Here is a 27309-nt window from a genome sequence, read left to right on the forward strand (position 1 = left end):
CATAAATGACAATATACACACACACACTATAGGATGAGAGGCAGACCCATCTCTCAGAGTGGCCACTGACAGCTTATTGTCCGCGTGACCAATTGGATGTCATAATTAAAGAGACACAAAGGAGCACATACTGCCCAACCAGGCTGACGGCCGGATCCCTCTCTTCTATCACTCTCTTCTATCACTCTCTACAGACACAGTTACAGACACTGATGATCTGAGGCAGAGAGAGGAAGAGAGAGAGAGAGGAAGAGGATAAGGAAGAGAGAGAGAGAGGAAGAGGATAAGGAAGAGAGAGAGGAAGGGGAAGAGAGAGAGAGAGAGAGAGGAAGAGAGAGAGAGGAAGAGAGCGAGAGAGGAAGAGAGAGAGGAAGAGAGCGAGAGAGGAAGAGAGAGAGAGGAAGAGAGAGGGAGAGAGAAAGAGGGAGAGAAGAAGAGAGAGAGAGAAAGGAAGGAAGAGGAAGAGAGAGCAAGAGAGAGAGAGTAAGGGAGAGAGGAAGAGAGAGAGAGGAAGAGAGAGAGGAAGAGAGAGAGGAAGGGAGAGAAAGGGAGAGAAAGAAACAGAGCGATAAAGAGAGAAAGAGAGAGAGGAAGAGAGAGAGGAAGAGAGAGAGGAAGGGAGAGAAAGAAACAGAGAGAGAGAGAGAGAGAGAGAGAGAGGGGCGGAGGGGGGGACAAAGAAGGTGGGGGCACCATTGCTGCACACAGGCACACTTGCCTGAGCATATGAAGTAGCCCAGCATATTGGAAAACCTTCCAAAACAACATATACACAGATAAGAGTCCCAGGAGACACAGACATCTTGGCCGACAGAAAGAGAGGCAAGAGGACCGAACAGAGAGAAAAGGGTACAGGGAACTCAGCATGAGGTTCTGCAGTGTGCTGCTGCTGGCAGCACTGTAAGGAGGAGAGGGGGAAGAAGAGAGGGAGTGGGTGGATGGGGTCACCCCCTCTCCGCAACATAAAGGGGGACGTTTGTTTCTGAGTGGAATTACAAGTGGTGGAGAAAACAAACTCTCCAGTCGCCCCAAAACCAAAGCCCTCCCCTCCCTCAATGACAGACCCTGTGGATTCTAGCCCACTGTACTTCGCTCTCCTCCCCCTCCCCTCTATCTCTCTCTCTCTGTGTTCTCCATTGCCTACAGAGGACAAGGGTCTAAGATTCCGTTTGGAGCTCTGGCATTTTAAACAGTCTAAACTATAGAAATCTGTGCCAGGCAAGGCTTCAACTGGCCAATCAAAATGCCCACCAGGAGTTGGCATGAGATGGTTCAGCCCAATTAAAGCCATTATTCTTGTCATTAAGCACAGAGAGATGCGGGTTAATGCTTCTCCTGTCCTGCCAAAGACTGAGAGTGATAAAGAGAGAGAGAGCGAAAGAGAAAGAGGGAGAAAGCCCTTAAATTAAATTGAGAGAGAGAGAGAGAGAGAGAGAGAGAGAGAGAGAGAGAGAGAGAGAGAGAGAGAGAGAGAGAGAGAGAGAGAGAGAGAGAGAGAGAGAGAGAGAGAGAGGAGGCTGGTTGAAGGGGATGATTCCTACTCAGGCTGTTGAAACTACCGTTTCCCCATTCCTCCCTCTGAAAGACACAATCTTGGATGTTTTCCTCTCACATGCTGTGCAGTTGTGCTAGCTCATGTAAATATTTTGGGTGGTTCACGAACTCATGAGACAGAAGCCTCTCTGTAGTGGAGCCAGGCAAACAAATGTCAAACCAACAACCGTCTGCCATTATATCACATTCAAGGCTTGAGAAATCTAAGCGTGTGTTGCCGTAATACAAAGCACAGTGCGGCGCCGTGTTTATTCGGGCACGTTTGTAAATGTTTTGCAACCGAAAATGGAAATGAGCACTTCTTGTTGGACAAGTTCAGGTAGTCCCTCCATGTTTCAGTGTGTTTTCTTCCATTTGGTGCCTAGTGAATACGACCCTGATTTTGAGAAGACTGGAGGACTGTGTCTCTCTCTTCCCTTGACGGTGTGCTTTGTCATGTGAAGCATCACAAACTCGTTTATTAAAAGGCTCTGCTTATAGTGGGCTGTATTGGTCAGCCATCGCTGGTTTTGATTAAAAGGCCAATGAACGAGCCACCGCTCACCGCCCCAATGTCACCCTGATTGAACTCATCTCAATCATTCTCTCTCTCTCACACTCTCACACTCTCAATCTTTCTCTCTCCTCTGTCTCTCTCCCTCTCTCTCTCGCTGCATCTCTCTCTGACACACACACAAACAATAGGTGTCTCTATCTAATAATGTAAACACACAGGATCACACTCATTTCCAGAAGGATAATTAATGCTAATCATGATGATGACAGCATAACGACAGAACAGACAAGGGTCTTTGTGGTAAAGCATAAAATGATTGGCACCGGGCCATCTGATATCAACTCATTGTGCCTGAAGAGTAAACTAGATTCATGTCTCAAGCTCTCCAGTAGAGTTAAACAAAGAGATACAAGTCTGCTTTCTAAAGAGTATAATTAGCCTGCAAAAATTCTCATTTCCTCAATCCTCAGCTTTGGAGAAGAACCCCCCCCCTCTCCCCCCTCCCCCAATGAATAATTTGATATTGGTATTCACTTGGTCCTCCTCCAGACAATTGCCATGAGAACCCCCCAAAATGTCACACCAACTGACAGCAGTCTGATTAGGACATAGTGCCATCTGCCCAGACAGACAGACAGACAGACAGACAGACAGACAGACAGACAGACAGACAGACAGACAGACAGACAGACAGACAGACAGACAGACAGACAGACAGACAGACAGACAGACAGACAGACAGACAGACAGACAGACAGACAGACAGACAGACAGACAGACAGACAGACAGACAGACAGACAGACAGACAGTAAGTACCCAAACATAGCCCTTGAGGAACACCAGCGTATAACACCAGAAAGAGATAAACAGAGACCTACACGCATGCAGACTAAACATTGCTCTCATAAAACGTACAATGGGGAAAGTGCTCATAAGAGCATAAACAAGGATTTCAGGTAGCAACATATAGGTCATGATATAATCCTAGATCAGAACTTGGGGAAGTGACTGAAGCAGATGAGATGAAGGGTGAGATGGAGGATGTGTGGAGGGGATGCAGAGCTATGTCTGGGGAGGTGGTGGAGTCAACACCACATTTCTATCACACACACACACACACACACAAGCGGGAGACATAGCTCAGATTCTTAGGGGAAATTTGCATCACAAACATGGCTCTTGGCTGGAAGACGACATGCCAAATAACCCCGTCCATCTGTCTGGAGGCTGCTTTTCTCCCCACTCAATCCCCCCATCCCCCTCTCCTTCTAGGCTCCTCCCCATTTCATATTCATGTGTGTTACGTCTTATATAGTCCCTCTACTGTGGCCACACTTATGAAGTGCATTTCAGATTATGTCGGCGTCCCAAATGGCACACTGTTCCCTATATAGTGCACTACTTCTGACCAGGGTCCCTAGGTCCCATAGGGCTGTGCTCAGAAGTAGTGCACTGCGTAGTGAATTGGATGCCGTTTGGGATGCAGACTTTGAGGTGGTCAGTGTATAGACCTATCTGTGCACCATCAGCACCACCACTACCTCAGTCCAGAGAACCAAGCCACAGCAGGGGTGTGCTGGGGAGCATCCCAGTCCTCATGCACCACCTCTACCTCAGTCTAGAGAACCAAGACACAGCAGGGGTGTGCTGGGGAGCATCCCAGTCCTCATGCACCACCTCTACCTCAGTCTAGAGAACCAAGACACAGCAGGGGTGTGCTGTGGAGCATCCCAGTCCTCATGCACCACCTCTACCTCAGTCTAGAGAACCAAGACACAGCAGGGGTGTGCTGTGGAGCATCCCAGTCCTCATGCACCACCTCTACCTCAGTCTAGAGAACCAAGACACAGCAGGGGTGTGCTGGGGAGCGTCCCAGTCCTCATGCACCACCTCTACCTCAGTCTAGAGAACCAAGACACAGCAGGGGTGTGCTGGGGAGCGTCCCAGTCCTCATGACACGTGTATATCAGTGATATTGCCTTCAGACAGATATATTGCACATCCACCAAATCAGGACCAGCAGGTTGTCTCCTCACCTCAATACCGAGAGACCAACTTTATGATGTCTAAACATGGTGACACCAAGGTGCACCTCCACAATGTTCCTATTGTCTTATACACTACATTAGCACCTAAGTCAAGTTCTAAAATAGAATAGTATAGACTAGTCTAGAATAGAGTAGTATAGAATAGAATGGTATAGAATAGTATAGAATAGAACAGTATTCAATATAATAGTCTAGAATGGAATGGTATAGAATAGAATAGCATATAATAGTCTAGAATAGAATGGTATAGAATGGTATATAATATAATGTATAGAATAGTATAGAATAGAATAGTATTGAATAGAATAGAATAGTATAGAATAGAATATAATAGAATGGTATAGAATAGAATAATATAGAATAGAATAGTATAAAATAGAATAGTATATAATAGTATAGAATAGAATAATATAAAATAGAATAGTATAGTATAGAATAATATAGAATAGAATGGTATAAAATAGAACAGAATAGAATAATATAGAATAGAATAGTATAAAATAGAATAGTATATAATAGTATAGAATAGAATAGTATAAAATAGAATAGTATAAAATAGAATAGTATAGAATAGAATGGTATAAAATAGAATAGAATAGTATAGAATGGTATAGTATAGTATAGAATAGTCTAGAATAGAATGGCATAGAATAGAACAGAATAGAATATAATAGAATGGTATAGAATAGAATAGTATAGAAGAGTATAAATAGAATAGTATATAATAGTATAATATAGAATAACATAGAATCCAATGGTATAGAATAGTATAGAACAGAATAGTATAAAATAGAATAGTATATAATAGTGTATAGAATAAAATAGTATAGAATAAATAGAAAGGTATATTATAGTATAGTATAGAATAGTCTAGAATAGAATGGCATAGAATAGAACAGAATAGAATAATAGTATAGAATAATAGAATAGTATAGAAGAGTATAAAATAGAATAGTATATAATAGTATAGTATAGAATAATATAGAATCCAATGGTATAGAATAGTATAGAACAGAATAGTATAAAATAGAATAGTATATAATAGTATAGAATAAAATAGTATAGAATAGAATAGAAAGGTATATTATAGAATAGTATAGAACAGACTAGAATAGCATAAAATAGAATAGTATATAATAAAATAGAACTGAATAGAATTGTATAGAATAGTATAGAATATAATAGAATAGTATAGACTATAGTAGTATAGAATAGAACAGAATAGAATTGTATAGAATATAATAATGTTGATTTCCCAGGGTGAACTTTAGCTGTGGCAAGTCTGCTAAGATATGTAACACCAGCATTCACACAAGCCAGATAGGATCCTACAAATGGATCTGAGATAAACGCAGGATATTGTGTTTGAATACAACACTGATGTACTGTTCTATAAGGGAATGAAACGTCTGAATTTTCTTCAGTTCGCTATTAAAGGACTACTAAAGGCCCAGTGAACTACTTTTGTGAAAAATAACATTTAAAAAAAGAAAAACGTTATTTTTTTATTATTCTCATTTTTCAGGGGGTGCTCCAGCACCCTCCGCACCCTTACTTCCCACGGCTGTGCTGATAGTTCAGGTCCTCATATTTTGCACTGCTAAAATTAACTCATAAAAGCCCATAAAAAGGAGAGTAGGGGTTGAGGTGAGACGCGGGAGTTCAATTAATCAATATAAAAAGTAGGTATAGTAGAAAAGTTCAAAAGCCAACATCATTTGGTAATGTAAATGGCCCCCTCTTTATCAACGGTTGAATGGATATGACATTGAAAATGGACGGTAGCCAGCTAAGTCACATTCTCTGAAAACAATAATTTTAGCCATGGATTTGACATTCAATTGGATCGCTGACACAGCCAACCCCCACACATAAACGAGACGACAACAAACCCGATTCATAAACGGGCTCCATTTCAGTAGCAGGCCAAAATGCATAATGGACAAACAGGCTCGTAGGTTACGGTATGAGAACACCGAGGACGAGCGTGGGACCCGCTCTGGACGGCGCGCTGGGAGGGAGGGGAAGGGAGGGAGGGAGGGAGGGAGGGAGGGAGGGAGGGAGAGGGAGCGTGAGCTATTCGCTTGCCTCAGCGAGTGCCTGCCGATGTGAATGCCTCGCCACCATGCGCATTTGACCAAACAAGTGGCGGCTGCGGGACTGTTTCACCTGTTAAATTATTTTCAGCTTGCAGGGAAACCACAGGGGGGTGGTGAAAATCAAGGGGGAATTATTCGATTTGATTTGCTACATACGTTTAATATTGTAACATTATCAAATGTATTTTGCTGTTCATATAGAGGAAAGGGACCCCTCAACGATATTCAGCCTAAAGCATAAGACCAAAATCTACTATTCATATAGGTGATTTGCTGGAATAAATAGCCTAGGGTACATTATGATCTGATGAGACAATAGTCCACAGGACACTTAAACGAAAACTGTTGACGCAGTCAAGTTTGTTTGCAAACCAAATGTATAGGCTAAAGCACTGCTAAATAATCAATATAGGCAACACAATATTAATAATTACAAGTAGCCTGTGTAATCACTGTGTAACGACATAATAATGGCAATAACAACCAGCAAACGAATGATTGCCTCTAACACTTCAGGCTATATAATTAAAATTACTAGCCCAACTGTCTCAAATAAGGGGGAAAGTCGTTTCATCCAGATACGACGCACCTGATAAGCAATAAATAATCAATGCTTGGAGCTTATCGTTAGAAACGAAGAATTGTTTATCAAATCCATGACTCTCTGTGTGTGCGGTAGCCTATTCGAGTCGAATGACAATATTCATTCAAGACTATTCCCTAAGGGAAAGGATGACATCGGATCGGATTCATTAATAGTGGCAATCTTGAGTGAGTGGGCTTTATTGACATCCGGTGATGCACTTTGCGGAATGACAGCGTGTTTGTGAACTTCAGATTTGTTTACGAAGACGACTGCAGTAATGTCATGGACTATTACAACATGCCCGCTTGAAGTGTGTTACACACTGTTCTACTTTACAACAACATTTCATATCAGCAGCAGCGTGATCAGTTATTTGTATTTTAGATCAATTATTACGGGCAGTTAACAACGGCAAACACCATACCCGAAGACCTTGCGCATGAGCGCGCTGTCTGTTGCTCTCACTCACCTGACTGTGCTGTGCTCGGCCTGAACACCACGGAAGAGATGAGGAGACATCGAAGACACAGGGGAAACTTCATTTTGCGCGGTTGCTGACGATAACTCCGGTAACTCACATGTCCAATAAGGTATCCCGTTATTTAAAAGGAAATATCGGCTCTTGACAGTTTCAGAAATTTGGTCCCCACGCGCGCGTCATGGCGTCCTCCGTTTGCCCAAATAGTTCAATGCACAAGTTAAACGCGACGAAAACAGTAGGTTAGTTTGTAGTTCATATAGTGACCAATGTTTTGACCGGTTTTGACCACTGATACTCCATGCCATTACTCCTCACACTACGATCCAGCAGACGGCTGGGGGGGTTGACACACCCCTTCAGTGCGGCTAACACCTCCTACAGTTCACTGATTGGTCGAGGGAAAGGCTCTGAGCTTAATAAACACGCCCATATCACTTATCGCCTTTTCTCATTGGCTCATTAGGATTGATATACAGTTGTTCTCTTGATGCACAGTGTACACCTGTCTCAGACTCTGGCCTATACACTTCCCTAAGTGTGCGTAAAATGCGCATAGCCAACAATTGCATCGGAATAACTGTTTGTATGCGAAAAGTATTGTGAGTTTCTATTTTACTTTCTCTTCAGAAATGGTATTTGTTGACTGAATAGGTGTTGACATTGACTAGACGTATTTGAATAGGCCTTTAGCCTACAGTACACGTAACCTTACATAGAGGATAATAATTGTGCATACTGCATCCATTGAGAGCATGACGTGCCCAAACCAAAGTAGGTTAACCACAGAACCCAGACAGGCCGTCTAGAGCAAAACGATTAATATAATTTTGTGAAATCAATTAGGCCTTGTTATTTTTTTATATCGATGTCAATCAGAATACAATCTTTTCTCAAAGTCAATACATTGCTGTGAGATAAATGGCCAAAACACTCTATTGAATTAATGATGTATATGTCCCTGCCTCTGGGTCTCTCTGTGGCTGTCAACGTGCTATGTGGCATATAGATATTATATGGACTATGATACTTTTACAGTTACAGTCTCTGTAGGATTCTAACAACATACTGCCAATAACCACAAGAGGGCCAAACTATATAGGCTTACTATGCATTTCATCATAGGTCCAACTGTAATACTTTAGCATCCCCTATAGTCCACACAGTGAATTGAATAACTGGTTATGCTTATAATCAGTAAGATGTAGGCCTACTCCTGTGTCTTACAGGGGGAAAGCATGGTAGGTCAACATCTTATGAAAGGTAGGTCTGTGGTTATAACAAAATAAATATAATTATGATACAAATTAGGCTAATCTGCTAAAGTAGGTAATGTGCATAGATATGTATGGTAGTTGATGCCTTAGTAATGGTAAATATGTATGTCTTCTAACACACTACACTCTTAGAAAAAACGGGTCCAAAAGGGTTATTTAGCGGTCCCCATAGGAGAACCCTTTTTGGTTCCAGGTAGAACCCTTTTGGGTTCAATTTAGGGTTATTTAAAGGGTTCCCTTAGGGCACAGCCAAAGAACCCTTTTAGGTTCTAGATAGCACCCTTTTCCCTAAGAGAGACCCACTGTACACCAACAGGTTTAACTTATATGTCAGGAGCCCCTCATACTGATCATTGGCTATTATCTGCTGCCATCTAGGGGATCTAAATAAAATACATCTACTTTTATTGGAGAGATTCTGGATTCTGGGGTGCTGGGGGAAACACAAGATATATTCACATATCAAATCAAATCAAATGTATTAATAACGCCCTTAACATCAGCAGATGTCACAAAGTCCTGTACAGAAGCCCAGCCTAAAACCCCAAACAGCAAGCAATGAAGATGTAGAAGCACTGTAGCTAGGAAAAAACTCCCTAGAAGAGTCAGGAACCTAGGAAGAAACCTAGAGAGGAACCAGGCCTTGAGGGTTGGCCAGTCCTCCATCACAAACCCTCAGTCATATTGATCTCCAGCAGGAGTTTCTCATGGCCAATAGCAGAGCTGCAGCAGACACTGCATACTAAAAACAAAGCCAGACTCTAGTGCATTACATGAGAATGATTGATAGTGTGTCCACTTTATGAAATGAACAATGGAATAAAGCTTTAATACGCATAATAGAATAAACCAACCAATGGATAAATTAGGGAGGTTGCACCACCTGTGGGAGAGAGCACAGGATTTTGTATACAAGGCAATTACATTTCAAATATGGTAAAATATATATATATATAATTGTAAATCTCAGAACCTGGCAATAGGACAACATAAAAACTAAATCATACAGCCAACCCTGGCTGTGGTAGTCTACGATGTCCGTTGTGCTACCGCAACAGTCCTGCGTGCACTCTGTGGTATTTTGGGCACTATAGGCTACTTACAGTACAGTGGTAGACTGTCCACCTCAACAGCAACAGAATAACTTTAACCAGACATTTCTTGTCTGGGGGTCGTGGACAAGGAGTCGGAAGAATTAGCGCATCAATACACTGAAGAAGAGAACACGAGTGAGAAGTTAGGTTACTGCCGCGTCTCTTCGGTGCAATCCATAATAAGAAGCTATGGCACTAGACTGTACATCGCTGACAAAACTAACCCTTGTTTTATGTGTGGCAGGTACGTGTGATATGATCAATTATATATAATAGCTAATGCTATTTGTTGTTTTGCTTTTGTTTGCTGGTTGTTTTTTGTTTTTTTATGTTATGCTTTTTGCCTCCCTGGCGCACTTCCTATTCTTACCAGATAGCCGAACCGTACCAAGTCGTCTAAAAATGACTTACATTGACCTTTTTCGTTTGATGTAGCCTATAAAGCTTATTGCGTATTCCAAACGTTTGACCATTAGGAGAAAATTAAATAACATTTTAAATGTGTGCTGTAGAATGAAGCTAAGAATGAAAATGTCAAATTTTGACATTAAACAACTTCATCGATTATTGACGTTATAAAAGTGAAGTGTTCAGTATTATGATTTTGTACAGTATTCACATAGAGCATCTGGTCTCTAAGCGTTGGTCATCAGCTTTCTTAGGAAGATGTCTTTCGAATTATTTTCTCATTGGGAGTCTACACATGGTCATGATGAATATGAATACATGTTCGCACAATACTGGACAAAACAGCTGACCAAGGTGAAGGATATCTGGGCCAACCTGAATTAATCAGCAGCATCAAATGCATGAAGATGCAGTCAAAGTCAATGCAAAGCTTTCTATGAACTGGTCTCTATACATTTGACACAAAGCTTATTTATTCCGCTTCCCACTGGGCACACACTGGTTGAATCAACGTGATTTCAATTAATTTCAATGAAATTACGTTGAACCAAGTGGAATAGACGTTTAATTGCACCATAGACTGTTCTCTCTGCTACCGCACGGCAAGCGGTACCGGAGGGCCAAGTCTAGGTCACAAAGGCTTCTTAACAGCTTCTGCCGGATATGACTCCTGAACAGCCAATCAAATGGCTACCCGGACTATTTGCATTGACCCCCATTTTCTACCAACATGTACATATTATCTCAATTACCTCGACTAACCGCTGCCCCGCACATTGACTCTGTACTGGTACCCCAGTATATAGCCTCACTACTGTTATTTTACTGCTCTTTAATTACTTGTTATTTTTCTATTTTCTTCTCTTTTTTATTTATTTTGTAATTTTTTTACTTCAGTTTATTTTAGTAAATACTTTCTTTACACTTATTTTTCTTCAAACTGTATTGTTGGTTAAGGGCTTTTCACTGTAAGGTCTACTACACCTGTTGTTTTCAGTGCATGTGACATATAACATTTGATTTGATAATTGACATCTGTGCCCAGTGGGTTGTCCCCAATTCACCCACAGGAGGATATAATTACTAATAGTAGCCTAATTATAGATGGCTCTCGAATTACATTAGTCAGAGTACTCAAATCAAAGGTTACTGCTAGGTAAACCTTGTGATTTTAAAGGCACAATCAGTTTTTTGCTACTGTTAAATGGTAATTTAACTGCCTTTGGGCACTTTGCTGTTCCACTTTTCTGTCACCCCTGGCAATTTTGCCGTGTGTGAGAGCTGCTCTCATTCTCAGTCAAAAGAAGTGTGAACTATTAGCCAGCGGAAGTCAGGAGAACCCATACAATAGCCTGAGCGTCAGTCTGGTTGTGCTATCATACCAACTGGCGCTCATTGACATGCCCAACATGTTTGACTTGACAATGAGAGCAATGGAGAAGGAAAGAGCAAAAACAGATCTGGGACACTGAGTTTCCCATAAAGTGCTTTGTGCTGTCTGTACAAAAACATCTAACATTAAACTCTCAGACATCAACCATTCAAACCCTCTCCATGGCTCTGGCACTTCAGAGACAACATTTGGGACTTCTTACAGCTGAGGTAGGCTACCAAGTATTGACCCCCAACCTTAGCCTGACCTTTTCATCCAGACAGAGGGCACTTCACACCTCTATGTTAGGGACCAGGTTGCCAGGGTACCCAATCACAGGCCCCTATCTGAACCATTTGGTTGCATTCCAGAGTTCCGGTTAAGAACACCTCTGTAAACCCCTGGGGCTCCACACCAACTCACCAGCTAGACATTTATCCACATGGACAATCCTTCACCTTGGACTGCCTAACCTTGTGTTAATGCGTAGATGACCTTGTAAGTGGACATTGGGTGGCTTTAGCGCTCATTTACTGGCAGCGATGAGACCTTCTACAGGGTGGAGGTTGGAGCCCTGGCAGAGTGGAACTTTTGACCCGCTCCACTGCAGCCCCATCAATGTCAGTAGGTGGTGAACTGTAGTCGATGAACAGCACTCTCACAGCACGTCCAAGTGGGATAGGGGCGTGTTCAGAACACTGGCGATTACGTCATCCGTAGATCTGTTAGGTCGGTATGCACATCCTAATGGGTCCAGAGTTTCAGGTAAGGTGGAGCTGATGTGGTCCTTGACCAGCCTCTCAAAACACTTCATGATTAAAGAACTGAGCGCTATAGGCAGAGAGATAGTCATTTAAGCAGATAACCTTTGTTGGCTTGAGTACAGGGACAATGGTTGACATCTTGAAGCATGCATGGATGACAGACTGGGACAGTCTATTCTGGTGGTCCGTACTGGTCAGGTTAGGATGTTTAATTCAAGACATGGGTTCAAATAGTACTTGTTGTCTTTAGAATACTTTAAGCTGCATTAGATTGAGCTTGCCTAGTGCAACGGAATGGTCCCAAAAGTGCAAACCTTGCCTATCCGGTACTCCAGGCAGGCTCAATCAAACGCTTATTAACGAAGGATATTTGAATCAAGCTCTTCGGCTGTATGCATCAAGCGTATCAGAGTGAAACTGCTGATCTAGGATCTGGTGCCCCCTGTCCATATAATCTTATTGTTTATGATCTTAAAGGCAAAACTGATCCTAAATCATCACTCCTACTCTTAGACGCTTGATACATTTAGCCCCTGTTTCATAAACTTGCTGCCTCCCTAATCGTTTCTAACAACTACACTACTATCTGATTACATGTTCCTTCCCTCTGAAGCAGCCTGTGGCTTTCCCCAGTGAGCGGCTGCAGCGGTGCCTACGAGAGGGCCATCTCTGACTTCTGTATGACCAAGTTCACTCTGGACATGTGAGGCCCTGGACCAGAGCCTGTGGTGCAGCTGGTCCGACACTTTTCAGTCAGTATAATCTATATTATTCACCTAAATCCATCCTAAATTTTATTCATCCTAAATAAAAATAGAGTTGAGTTCAATTACATTTACTTGAATTATGTCACTGTATTATTTGGCAGTATTACTTGCAAATGATGCTCTACCAGTTTAGCAGAGGTCCTTGTCTTTACAAGACCGTTCCATCTGGAGAGCAATGTTTACATGTCTATCACCATAACAGACACACAGATAGAAGGATTCCTCATAGGAATGTTCCTGTGATGTGCAAGGAATGTTTCCAAGATACCATTCCCTTAATGTGAAATCGAATTGACCCAGAAAGTGTGAATGTTCTATACACATTTCATGGAAACATGGTTGCCATGTTCTCAGAACATAAGATATTCATATTTTAGACATGTTCCATGGGAGAGTTGCAAAAATATGTGTCCCCCAAAACATGTATTGCAGAGCCAATCAAGGCCCTGATTGGTGAACCACTGATCCGTTCAGAGTTCTTTGTCTGTTGGCAAAGTTAAGGATGCTCACACATAGAATGTTTTCAACTTACATGTATGACACACTTTGACATACATGATTAAATGATGCATGTTAATTTCTAGAGTAGTTATTATTCAACATGTCCTCAACTGGGATTTGAACTCACAACCTTTAGGTTCACAGTACTCGGATCTTCCTGCTACACCACCATCTTTCTGTTAATATGACTATTCTTTAATCGGTGATTTGATTGACTTATTTCAGCGATTGAAGGACTTTCAGTATAGTTGTGTAATGTTGGTGGGGCATATCAACCTGTTTTAATGATCCTCCTGAATCACTAGGATCAGTAATAGTTTGTATTGAGTGTACTTTTAACAGAGCTGAGATTTACTGAGAAGTGCATTCACCCTATAGCTTACACCTATCAAGTTGTCTCAGATGTAAACAAGTGCCTAGGGAGAAGGGTTTAGTGTTTCTTCTGGACAGGGCCTAACTATACTGGCCCAATAAGCACATGCAAGAACAGTCCTGTGTCCAGTTTTCATTCAACCATTTTAATATGTTCCACCATCATTAGACAACTATCAAATCACTGATGAGAGAACAGTCAAATGAACTGATAACTATCAAACCACTGATGAGAGAACAGTCAAATGAACTGATAACTATCAAATCACTGATGAGAGAACAGTCAAATTAACTGATAACTATCAAATCACTGATGAGAGAACAGTCAAATGAACTGATAACTATCAAATCACTGATGAGAGAACAGTCAAATTAACTGATAACTATCAAATCACTGATGAGAGAACAGTCAAATTAACTGATAACTATCAAACCACTGATGAGAGAACAGTCAAATTAACTGATAACTATCAAATCACTGATGAGAGAACAGTCAAATTAACTGATAACTATCAAATCACTGATGAGAGAACAGTCAAATGAACTGATAACTGACACAAATGTGGTTTAGCAACACGATCTAAATGTGGTGAACCATGAGGTTGTGAGTTCAAATCAAAGGCGACAACATATTGAATAATAATTGCTGTATAAATGAACATGCACAATGTAATCATGTGTGTGAAATATGTAAGTTGAAAACACTATGTTAAAAGCACTGTCTGTGTGTAACCTTGTCAACAGACAGGAAGAGCTGTGAATGGATCTGTGGGTGACCAATCAGGCCCTTGATGGGCTTGGCAATAGTAACAAGGTGTGATGTGTAATAAAACATTTTTATTTTGGGAGAACGTTTCTTTGGGACCATCAGGCAACGTCCTGACAACTGATACACAGAAATGTTCTTGCAGCGTTCCCATGAAACGTGTCTAGAACATTAATGTTGTATATTCTGAGAACTTTGTAACCACGTTCTAGATAATTCTGCCTGTTCTCCTAACGTTATCACCAAAACATGCTGAAAAGGTTCTCAGAAGGTTTTTTGTTAGTGTAGATAGAATGTTCCCCTGACTAATGGAAAACCGGAGACTCAAACATTAGGAGAACATTACGGGTAAGATTACAAAGAATTTCCAATTCTCTCTCCCTAGAATTGTTAGCTGGGTAGGGAGGGAAGAAGAGAGAGTGAAGGAGGGAGAGGGAGGAATAGATAGAGAAAGGGAGATAGATAGAGCGATTTAGTGAGCAGGTCAACTCTGTTTTGCATGTGGAAAGAAAAAGCAAAGAGGAAGAGAGAGATTGAGAAAGAGACAGAACTTTGCATAAACAAATATTCTATTAACCAGCCCCTCTGGTCTTGGGTTTAGGGCACACTGATGTTGTGTAAGGTGACACCTATACACAGGTTCTGCATGGCTGTCTGCAATGGGGACACAGGGTACTAAGTGTGTGTGTGTGTGTGTGTGTGTGTGTGTGTGTGTGTGTGTGTGTGTGTGTGTGTGTGTGTGTGTGTGTGTGTGTGTGTGTGTGTGTGTGTGTGTGTGTGTGTGTGTGTGTGTGTGTGTGTGTTTCAGGACCACATGCCCTATTAGAAGTTGAACAGTAGTCACCTTTGGGGTTTCCAGTGTCAAAGAGAGTCGGAAATTACACTGAATTCATGTACGCTCTTTTAGAACAAAGTTTCCAATGAAGAACACATTTTCAAGAAACACTGCCAAGGCTTCATGTTATGCATCAATGAGTCATTCATTTAATCACCTTTATTCAGTCCAAACACCTCTGAAATTTTCAGGAGACCAAAGGCACGTCAGTGTGTCTTAGATCTAATTATATTCACTCAGTCATGCTGGTCTGTAGCTCCCCTGGTATGATATTGGGAGTTCCACTGCTGGTATGACTCCTCTCTAACCCCCTACCACCTAGCTATGGTAGTTATATTTAGCTGTATGGTATGTCCCCTCTCTAACCCCCTACCACCTAGCTATGGTAGTTATATTTAGCTGTAAGGTATGTCCCCTCTCTAACCCCCTACCACCTAGCTATGGTAGTTATATTTAGCTGTAAGGTATGTCCCCTCTCTAACAACCTACCACCTAGCTATGGTAGTTATATTTAGCTGTAAGGTATGTCCCTCTCTAACAACCTACCACCTAGCTATGGTAGTTATATTTAGCTGTATGGTATGTCTCCTCTCTAACCCCTACCACCTAGCTATGGTAGTTATATTTAGCTGTAAGGTATGTCCCCTCTCTCAACCCCCTACCACCTAGCTATGGTAGTTATATTTAGCTGTAAGGTATGACCCCTCTCTAACCCCCCTACCACCTAGCTATGGTAGTTATATTTAGCTGTAAGGTATGTCTCCTCTCTAACCCCCTACCACCTAGCTATGGTAGTTATATTTAGCTGTAAGGTATGTCCCCTCTCTAACAACCTACCACCTAGCTATGGTAGTTATATTTAGCTGTAAGGTATGTCTCCTCTCTAACCCCCTACCACCTAGCTATGGTAGTTATATTTAGCTGTAAGGTATGTCCCCTCTCTAACCACCTACCACCTAGCTATGGTAGTTATATTTAGCTGTATGGTATGACTCCTCTCTAACCCCCTACCACCTAGCTATGGTAGTTATATTTAGCTGTAAGGTATGTCTCCTCTCTAACCCCCTACCACCTAGCTATGGTAGTTATATTTAGCTGTAAGGTATGTCCCCTCTCTAACCCCCTACCACCTAGCTATGGTAGTTATATTTAGCTGTAAGGTATGTCCCCTCTCTAACCCCCTACCACCTAGCTATGGTAGTTATATTTAGCTGTAAGGTATGTCCCCTCTCTAACCCCTACCACCTAGCTATGGTAGTTATATTTAGCTGTAAGGTATGTCTCCTCTCTAACACCCTACCACCTAGCTATGGTAGTTATATTTAGCTGTAAGGTATGTCTCCTCTCTAACCCCCTACCACCTAGCTATGGTAGTTATATTTAGCTGTAAGGTATGTCTCCTCTCTAACCCCCTACCACCTAGCTATGGTAGTTATATTTAGCTGTAAGGTATGTCTCCTCTCTAACCCCCTACCACCTAGCTATGGTAGTTATATTTAGCTGTAAGGTATGTCTCCTCTCTAACCCCCTACCACCTAGCTATGGTAGTTATATTTAGCTGTAAGGTATGTCCCCTCTCTAACCCCTACCACCTAGCTATGGTAGTTATATTTAGCTGTAAGGTATGTCTCCTCTCTAACCCCCTACCACCTAGCTATGGTAGTTATATTTAGCTGTAAGGTATGTCTCCTCTCTAACCCCCTACCACCTAGCTATGGTAGTTATATTTAGCTGTAAGGTATGTCTCCTCTCTAACCCCCTACCACCTAGCTATGGTAGTTATATTTAGCTGTAAGGTATGTCCCTCTCTAACAACCTACCACCTAGCTATGGTAGTTATATTTAGCTGTATGGTATGACTCCTCTCTAACCCCCCTACCACCTAGCTATGGTAGTTATATTTAGCTGTAAGGTATGTCTCCTCTCTAACCCCCTACCACCTAGCTATGGTAGTTATATTTAGCTGTAAGGTATGTCTCCTCTCTAACAACCTACCACCTAGCTATGGTAGTTATATTTAGCTGTAAGGTATGACTCCTCTCTAACTCCCTACCACCTAGCTATGGTAGTTATATTTAGCTGTAAGGTATGTCTCCTCTCTAACAACCTACCACCTAGCTATGGTAGTTATATTTAGCTGTAAGGTATGTCCCCTCTCTAACCCCCCTACCACCTAGCTATGGTAGTTATATTTAGCTGTAAGGTATGTCTCCTCTCTAACCCCCTACCACCTAGCTATGGTAGTTATATTTAGCTGTAAGGTATGTCCCCTCTCTAACCACCTACCACCTAGCTATGGTAGTTATATTTAGCTGTAAGGTATGTCCCCTCTCTAACCCCCTACCACCTAGCTATGGTAGTTATATTTAGCTGTAAGGTATGTCCCCTCTCTAACCACCTACCACCTAGCTATGGTAGTTATATTTAGCTGTAAGGTATGTCCCCTCTCTAACCCCCTACCACCTAGCTATGGTAGTTATATTTAGCTGTAAGGTATGACTCCTCTCTAACCACCTACCACCTAGCTATGGTAGTTATATTTAGCTGTAAGGTATGTCCCCTCTCTAACCCCCCTACCACCTAGCTATGGTAGTTATATTTAGCTGTAAGGTATGTCCCCTCTCTAACCCCCTACCACCTAGCTATGGTAGTTATATTTAGCTGTAAGGTATGTCCCCTCTCTAACCACCTACCACCTAGCTATGGTAGTTATATTTAGCTGTAAGGTATGTCCCCTCTCTAACCCCCTACCACCTAGCTATGGTAGTTATATTTAGCTGTAAGGTATGTCCCCTCTCTAACCACCTACCACCTAGCTATGGTAGTTATATTTAGCTGTAAGGTATGTCCCCTCTCTAACACCCTACCACCTAGCTATGGTAGTTATATTTAGCTGTAAGGTATGACTCCTCTCTAACCACCTACCACCTAGCTATGGTAGTTATATTTAGCTGTAAGGTATGTCCCTCTCTAACCCCCTACCACCTAGCTATGGTAGTTATATTTAGCTGTAAGGTATGTCCCTCTCTAACCCCCCTACCACCTAGCTATGGTAGTTATATTTAGCTGTAAGGTATGTCCCCTCTCTAACCCCCTACCACCTAGCTATGGTAGTTATATTTAGCTGTAAGGTATGTCTCCTCTCTAACCCCCTACCACCTAGCTATGGTAGTTATATTTAGCTGTGCTAAGCCTGCTGGTAATTCAAGCTGTTAGTTTGCCTTTTCCCACTCCGTCGGTTGGAGACCACAAGTGAAACAGACCTGTTTTCAAAGAGTCACTTTTCAGACATGTTTTGAGGAATGGCTATTTTGATGCCAATGAATATCGACTCCCCCAAAAATATATTAAAATAAACCTAACATACAGTGCCTTCGTTAAGTATTCAGACCCCTTGACGTTTTCCACATTTTGATTAAATTGATTAAATGTTTTTGTTTTCCTCAATCTACACACAGTACGCCATAATGACTTAGCAAAAACTGGTTTGTAGAAATCTTTGCTAATTTATTAAAAAAATTCAAACGGAAATATCACATTTATGTAAGTATTCATACCCTTTACTCAGTACTTTGTTGAAGCAACTTTGGCTGCAATTAAAGCAATGTGTCTTCCTGGGTATGACGTTACAAGCTGTATTAATGGATTTTCTACCATTCTTCTCTGCAGAGCCCCTCAAGCTCTGTCAGGTTGGATGGGGAGCGTCACTGCACAGCTATTTTCAGGTCTCTCCAGAGATGTTCGACCAGGTTCAAGTCCGGGCTCTGGCTGGGCAACTCAAGGACATTCAGAGGCTTGTCCTGAAGCCACTCCTGCGTTGTCTTGGCTGTGTGCTTAGGGTCATTGTCTAGTCTGAGGTTCTGAGAGCTCTGGAGCAGGTTTTCATCAAGGATCTCTCTGTACTTTGCTCCGTTCATCTTTGCCTCGATCCTGACTAGTCTCCCAGTCCCTGCCGCTGAAAAACATCCAATCAGCATGATGCTGCCACCACCATGCTTCATGGTGTTAGGGATGGTGTCAGGCTTCCTCCAGACGTGACGCTTGGCATTCAGGCCAAAGAGTTCAATATTGGTTTCATCAGACCAGACAATCTTGTTTCTCATGGTCTGAGAGACTTTAGGTGCCTTTTGGCAAACACCAAGCGGGCTGTCATGTGTCATTTACTGAGGAGTGGCTTCCGTCTGGCCACTCTACCAGAAAGGCCTGATTGCTGGAGTGCTGCAGAGATGCTGTCCTTCTGGAAAGTTCTCCCATCTCCACAGAGGAACTGGAGCTCTGTCAGAGTGACCATCGCGTTCTTGGTCACCTCCCTGACCAAGCTCCTTCTCCCCTGATTGCTCAGTTTGGCCGGGCAGCCAGCTCTAGGAAGAGTCTTGGTGGTTGCAAACTTCTTCCATTTAAGAATGATGGAGGCCACTGTGTTCTTGAGGACCTTCATTGCTTCAGAAATGTTTTGGTACCCTTCCCCAGATCTGTGCCTTGACACATTCCTGTCTCGGAGCTCTACGGCAATACCTTCAAACTCATGGCTTGTTTTTTGCTCTGACATGCACTGTCAACTGTGGGACCTTATATAGACAGGTGTGTGCCTTTCCAAATCATGTCCAATCAATTGAATTTAGCACAGGTGGACTCCAATCAGGTTGTAGAAACATCTCAAGGATGATCAATAGAAACAGGATGCATCTGAGCTCAATTTCGAGTCTCATAGCAAAGGGTCTGAATACTTATGTAAATAAGGTATTTCTCTTTTTTTAAACCAGTTTTCTCTTTGTCATAATGGGGTATTGTGTGTAGATTAATGCTGATTATTATTATTTTTTATCAATTTTAAAATAAGACTGAAATGTAAAAAAAAATAGGAAAAATCAAGGGGTCTGAATACTTTCCGAATGCATTGTATTTAAAAGTTAGAGTTAGTTTTCTCATGCTGCCCCCTAGTTTCAATGTTTTATCCTTTCCTGCAGGCCTTACGAGGAACTGACCAACTGCACCTTTTTCATGGCACTCAAAATGCACTGCTTCTGGCCCAACCGGCTGATAGACGAACTCTTCATACGCCTCCACTGGGACTACTTTCACGACTGCGCTCTGACCGGCAGGCTGCTTCGGGACCCTCCTATACGTATCTTGGGGCCTTTCATTGGAGTGCCTGTGCTGGTCACTCTGCTCATGACTGCCCTAGTGGTGTGGAGCGGTAAATGTTGCTAGGGAATCGTGTAACTGTCTCATCCTGGGTGAAGGTGCCCCCTGGGTACAGATTACAGATCTAGGATCAGTTTGCCCTGCCAAAATTCTAAACTGAATCATTAGCGGAGGAAAAGCAAAACTGACCCGAGGCCAGCTTCTAGGGATCAACCTGACCTCTTGGAGAACGAACTCCAACTTATCCGATAGGGGAGACATGATGGAGGGGACACTGAACTGGGACAAACGACAAGCAGAGATACCCAACAGCATACTAAGATTGTAATCTTTCTGTGATGTTTGTTGTTTGATGGACACTGGTAGTATGAGTTAAGGACCTCTCAGAAGCCTACTACTGAAACAAAGCAAAGGCTTTAGATTGTACTGTGGCTCATCGATAACCCTAGAAATTCCAATTTAAAACATGCATTGTATTATTGTAAACCACCAAGTGGCCAACCAAGAGAGGGCTAATGTGGTGTAGGGCATGGAGGACAGATAATAAATACCTCGTATGAATATGAATATGACATTGTTTTTGGTATCCATTTATTTTGATATCAATATGATATTTGTTTGATATCCAAACATGAATGAGAACAGAATTTAACTCCCACCTGAGGAGTGTAGAGATGCCCCTTCAGCCCATAGCCAGAACCAATATATCTCTCCCCAGCACTGAGTGCCATACTACCATCCACCTACTACCATAACTATCAGATTCAGGAATCAGAGTACTGCAACATCCCAATACACACACCTGTGTAGAGAAGTATCAAAAATACATTACAATATGAACCATTCAAAAACAACTGGCTATTCTCATACTGTGGTGGGCAGAACGAGAAGGCACACACACGCACGCACGACACACACACACACTTACACACATTTTTCTTGTTTTATGAAAAGGCAAACCACACAGTGAGTCAGCACACCAGAGGGCCCTGGGTCTCCCTGAAGGAGAATGGAAGAAATTAAAAGATTAAAAGCCGCTTTGATTGGCAGCTCGCCTTAACACAAGTGGCAGAATATAGTCCCAAAGCTGGCTCGCCATAGCAACGGTGTTATTAATCTCAATGTGACTGCAGTAAAAAGGCCTCAGTCCCCCCTATCTGAGATATCTACTGCAGCCCTCATCCTCCGCATACAACACCCATTCTGCCAGTCACATTCTGTTAAAGGTCCCCAAAGCACACACATCCCTGAGTCGCTCGTCTTTTCAGTTTGCTGCAGCTAGTGACTGGAACGAGCTGCAACAAACACTCAAACTGGACAGTTTTATCTCCATCTCTTCATTCAAAGACTCAATCATGGACACTCTTACTGACAGTTGTGGCTGCTTTGCGTGATGTATTGTTGTCGCTACCTTTTTGCCCTTTGTGCTGATGACTGTGCCCAATAATGTTTGTACGATGTTTTGTGCTGCTACCATGTTGTGTTGCTACCATGTTGTTGTCATGTTGTGTTGCTACCATGCTGTGTTGTCATGTGTTGCTGCCTTGCTATGTTGTTGTCTTAGGTATCTCTTTATGTAGTGTTGTGTTGTCTCTCTTATTGTCATGTGTGTTTTGTCCTATATTAATTTAATTTATATATATTTTTAAACCCAGCCCCCGTCCCCGCAGGAGGCTTTTTGCCTTTTGGTAGGTCGTCATTGTAAATAAGAATTTGTTCTTAACTGACTTGTCTAGTTAAATAAAGGTTAAATAAAAACATTTATAAAAAAGGGACATGAATTAAAGCCTGGGCCCAGAGCTATAGCAATATGGCCGCTGTCCACTCCCTGTGGAGAAGGTGTGAACTATTCTGTACCCAGCTGAACTGTTCACGTGGTGTGTGGTGTGTGTGTGTGTGTGTGTGTGTGTGTGTGTGTGTGTGTGTGTGTGTGTTGTGTGCGTGCGTGCGTGCGCACGCGCGTGCTTGTATGTGTGAAACAGGCCAGATGGGCTTGATAAGTGAAACCTCACAGTAACATCTCAGTGATATAGCCTCAAGGAGTGTACAGAGATGAAGTCTAAATGAGTATACAGCCTAAAATAGCCTTATAATACCTTACAAACACTGTCACCTATTGAGGCAAATCTAATAGAGCGGTAAGTGATTGTAATGAGTTATAGGAATGCAATCAGAAACATTAGCCAGTGAGTTCGCCCTGTTTGATTGAATCATTAGGAATGTAATGGATGTGTGATGACCACCTGTGGAGTGCACATGCATTGGTCCTTATCAGTATCGTCATGGTGACTGACTGACCTTGTTGTTAAGCATTTGGGGATCAGCGTTCTATGTATTAGCTGTCATTAGTAAGATAATTACTTTTGAGATTGATATGGAAAGCAGACCATGGTAACTTAGGGAGAGAGGAAGAAAGTGAATACAATGTAAAGTGATAGTGAAAACATCCCGAAACCTGACGCCAATGAATCAGGAGAACCACTCGCAAGTAGCTTATTCATAGCTATTTATAAGTCCTCTCATCTTCCACACTAAGCCACCCACCGTCTCAAACCCACACCATCACCCAGAAAGCCCTCTGGCTCCCTATTACCCCTGTCTCAGCTGGCCTGCTGTCAGCTTGGCTATATGATCATTAAGGTGGTCCCAGACACGAGTCCCAGACTAGTCCAACCTCAGCCACAGGCAGAGACTAATAGCCCGGTAATACTAAGTTAAAGTAACTCTAGTCCTTAGAGAGGAGAGAGAGGAAGATGGTACGGTAGGCCTCTGACATTACATCTCAAGAGGAGAAACAGAACTGATATAAAGGACCTGGGGTGTATTCAATAGGAACGAGCAAACAGGCCCAAACGGGAGGGAAAAACCTGAACTAAAGGTTTTTAAACGGTGTGCACTAATGAATACACCCTGTAGTCTCAGCGAAGCTACTTCAGAGAAGGCTTGTTGAACGCTTCCATGTTGAGACCTGGAGTCAGAGTTTAGTGGGTCAGGTATACCCAGGTGGCTATGAGTTGTGGCTATGAGTTGGGGGTATGAGTTGGGGCTATGTTGTGGCAATGAGTTGGGGGCTATGTTGTGGCTATGAGTTGGGGCTATGAGATGGGGCTATGTTGTGGCTATGAGATGGGGCTATGTTGTGGCTATGAGTTGGGGCTATGAGTTGGGTCTATGAGTTGGGGCTATGAGTTGGGGCTAAGAGTTGGCGCTATGTTGTGGCTATGAGTTGGGGCTATGTTGTGGCTATGATTTGGGGCTATGAGTTGGGGCTATGTTGTGGCTATGAGTTGGGGCTATGAGTTGGGTCTATGTTGTGGCTATGTTGTGGCTATGAGTTGGGGCTATGTTGTGGCTATGAGTTGGGGCTATGTTGTGGCTATGTTGTGGCTATGAGTTGGGGCTATGTTGTGGCTATGAGTTGGGGCTATGAGTTGGGTCTATGTTGTGGCTATGTTGTGGCTATGAGTTGGGGCTATGTTGTGGCTATGAGTTGGGGCTATGAGTTGGGTCTATGTTGTGGCTATGTTGTGGCTATGAGTTGGGGCTATGTTGTGGCTATGAGTTGGGGCTATGTTGTGGCTATGAGTTGGGGCTATGAGTTGGGTCATGTTGTGGCTATGAGTTGGGGATATGAGTTGGGTCTATGAGTTGGGGCTATGAGTTGGGGCTAAGAGTTGGCGCTAAGAGTTGGGTCTAAGAGTTGGGTCTATGTTGTGGCTATGAGTTGGGGCTATGAGATGGGACTATGTTGTGGCTATAAGGTGGGGCTATGTTGTGGCTATGAGGTGGGGCTATGAGGTGGGGCTATGAGTTGGGACTATGAGTTGGGACTATGAGGTGAGACTATGAGGTGTGGCTATGAGTTGGGACTATGAGTTGGGACTATGAGGTGAGACTATGAGGTGTGGCTATGAGTTGGGGCTATAAGGTGGGGCTATAAAGTGTGGCTATGAGGTGGGGCTATCAGGTGGGGCTATGAGGTGGGACTATAAGGTGGGGCTATTAGGTGGGGATATAAGGTGGGGCTATGAGGTGGGGGCTATACAGTGGGGCTATGAGGTGGGGCTATGAGGTGGGGCTATAAGGTGGGGGCTATGAGTTGGGGCTATGAGGTGGGACTATGAGGTGGGGCTATGAGTTGGGGCTATAAGGTGTGGCTATGAGTTGGGTCTATGAGTTGGTGCTATGAGTTGGTGCTAAGAGTTGGGGCTAAGAGTTGGGTCTATGTTGTGGCTATGAATTGGGGCTATGTTGTGGCTATGAGTTGGGGATATGAGTTGGGTCTATGAGTTGGGGCTATGAGTTGGGTCTAAGAGTTGGGGCTATGTTGGGCTATGAGTTGGGGCTATGAGTTGGGGCTATGAGTTGGGGGGCTATGAGATGGGGCTATGAGTTGGGTCTATGAGTTGGGTCTATGAGTTGGGTCTGTGTTGTGTCTATGTTGTGGCTATGAGTTGGGTCTATGTTGTGTCTATGTTGTGGCTATGAGTTGGGGCTATGTTGTGGCTATGAGTTGGGGCTATGTTGTGGCTATGAGTTGGGGCTATGAGTTGGGTCATGTTGTGGCTATGAGTTGGGGATATGAGTTGGGGCTATGAGTTGGGGCTAAGAGTTGGCGCTAAGAGTTGGGTCTAAGAGTTGGGTCTATGTTGTGGCTATGAGTTGGGGCTATGTTGTGGCTATGAGTTGGGGCTATGAGATGGGACTATGTTGTGGCTATAAGGTGGGGCTATGTTGCTGGCTATGAGGTGGGGCTATGTTGTGGCTATGAGGTGGGGCTATGAGTTGGGACTATGAGTTGGGACTATGAGGTGGGGCTATGAGGTGTGGCTATGAGTTGGGGCTATAAGGTGGGGCCATAAAGTGTGGCTATGAGGTGGGACTATCAGGTGGGGCTATGAGGTGGGACTATAAGGTGGGGCTATGTTGTGGCTATGAGTTGGGGCTATGTTGTGGCTATGAGTTGGGGCTATGAGATGGGACTATGTTGTGGCTATAAGGTGGGGCTATGTTGTGGCTAATGAGGTGGGGCTATGAGTTGGGACTATGAGTTGGGACTATGAGGTGAGACTATGAGGTGTGGCTATGAGTTGGGGCTATAAGGTGGGGCTATAAAGTGTGGCTATGAGGTGGGGCTATAAGGTGGGACTATAAGGTGGGGCTATTAGGTGGGGCTATAAGGTGGGGCTATGAGGTGGGGCTATAAGGTGGGGCTATGAGGTGGGGCTATAAGGTGGGGCTATAAGGTGGGGCTATGAGGTGGGGCTATAAGGTGGGGCTATGAGGTGGGACTATGAGGTGGGGCTATGAGTTGGGGCTATAAGGTGTGGCTATGAGTTGGGGCTATGTTGTGGCTATGAGTTGGGGCTATGCTGTGGCTATGAGTTGGGGATATGAGTTGGGGCTATGAGTTGGGGCTATGAGTTGGGTCTAAGAGTTGGGTCTATGTTGTGGCTATGAGTTGTGGCTATGAGTTCGGGCTATGTTGTGGCTATGAGTTGGGGCTATGAGATGGGGCTATGAGTTGGGTCTATGAGTTGGGTCTATGTTGTGGCTATGAGTTGGGGCTATGTTGTGGCTATGAGTTGGGGCTATGTTGTGGCTATGAGTTGGGGCTATGTTGTGGCTATGAGTTGGGGCTATGTTGTGGCTATGAGTTGGGGCTATGTTGTGGCTGTGAGGTGGGACTATGTTGTGGCTATAAGATGCGGCTATGTTGTGGCTATGAGGTGGGGCTATGAGTTGGGACTATGAGTTGGGACTATGAGGTGAGACTATGAGGTGTGGGGTGTGGCTATGAGTTGGGACTATGTGTTGGGACTATGAGGTGAGACTATGAGGTGTGGCTATGAGTTGGGGCTGTAAGGTGGGGCTATAAAGTGTGGCTATGAGGTGGGGCTATAAGGTGGGGCTATGAGGTGGGACTATAAGGTGAGGCTATTAGGTGGGGCTATAAGGTGGGGCTATGAGGTGGGGCTATGAGGTGGGGCTATAAGGTAGGGGCTATGAGGTGGGGCTATAAGGTGGGGCTATGAGGTGGGACTATGAGGTGGGGCTATGAGTTGGGGCTATAAGGTGTGTCTATAAGTTGGGGCTATAAGATGGGGCTATGAGTTGGGGCTATGAGGTGGGGCTATAAAGTGTGGCTATGAGTTGGGTCTATGAGTTGGTGCTATGAGTTGGTGCTATGAGTTGGGGCTATAAGGTGAGGCTATGAGGTAGGGCTATAAAGTGGGGCTATAAAGTGTGGCTATAAAGTGTGGCTATTATTTGGGATTATAAGGTGGGGCTATGAGTTGGGGCTATGAGTTGGGGCTATGAGGTGGGGCTATGAGATGGGGCTATGAGTTGGGTCTATGAGTTGGGGCTATGAGGTGGGGCTATGAGTTGGGACTATGAGTTGGGACTATGATATCTGGCCATGAGTTGGGGCTATGAGTTGAGGCTATGAGTTGTGGCTATGAATTTGGGACTATGAGATGGGGCTATGAGTTGAATTCGGTCCATGAGTTGGGGCTATGAGGTGAGGTAGGGAAAGTATTACTTTATTCTACCACTAGGGGCACCATATGGCATTTCAGATGGTGAGACCTCACTACTGTCAGAGACTGACTCCTGTCAGGCAAGATCTCAGTCCTACTCCTCCGAAAACACATGTACACACCAGCCTCAACACTCAGAGGGACACAGAGGGAGCATGTGTGAGCGCATACGCAAGAGGTTGGAGACATCCGACTGTGTGTTCA

At 43.4% G+C, this 27309-nt stretch overlaps 1 protein-coding gene and 1 pseudogene across 2 annotated transcripts in view; one reads left to right on the forward strand and one right to left on the reverse strand.

Moving 5' to 3' along the window:
* LOC106593673 (receptor tyrosine-protein kinase erbB-4) overlaps window positions 1-7577 on the reverse strand; it is a 617461-nt gene extending 609884 nt beyond the window's left edge. For both annotated transcript variants that reach the window (XM_045699348.1, XM_045699347.1), the window contains exon 1: window positions 7254-7577. In XM_045699348.1, coding sequence (XP_045555304.1) covers window positions 7254-7326 — 73 coding nt within the window. In that variant the 5' untranslated portion in view covers window positions 7327-7577. The remainder of the gene's footprint in view (window positions 1-7253) is intronic.
* Window positions 7578-11955: 4378 nt separating this feature from the next.
* Window positions 11956-20661, forward strand: LOC123728071 (receptor activity-modifying protein 1-like; annotated as a pseudogene).
* The last annotated feature ends 6648 nt before the right edge of the window (window positions 20662-27309 follow it).

The sequence above is a fragment of the Salmo salar genome, chromosome ssa17, assembly GCF_905237065.1.
Source record: "Salmo salar chromosome ssa17, Ssal_v3.1, whole genome shotgun sequence".
Taxonomy (NCBI): Eukaryota; Metazoa; Chordata; class Actinopteri; order Salmoniformes; family Salmonidae; genus Salmo; species Salmo salar.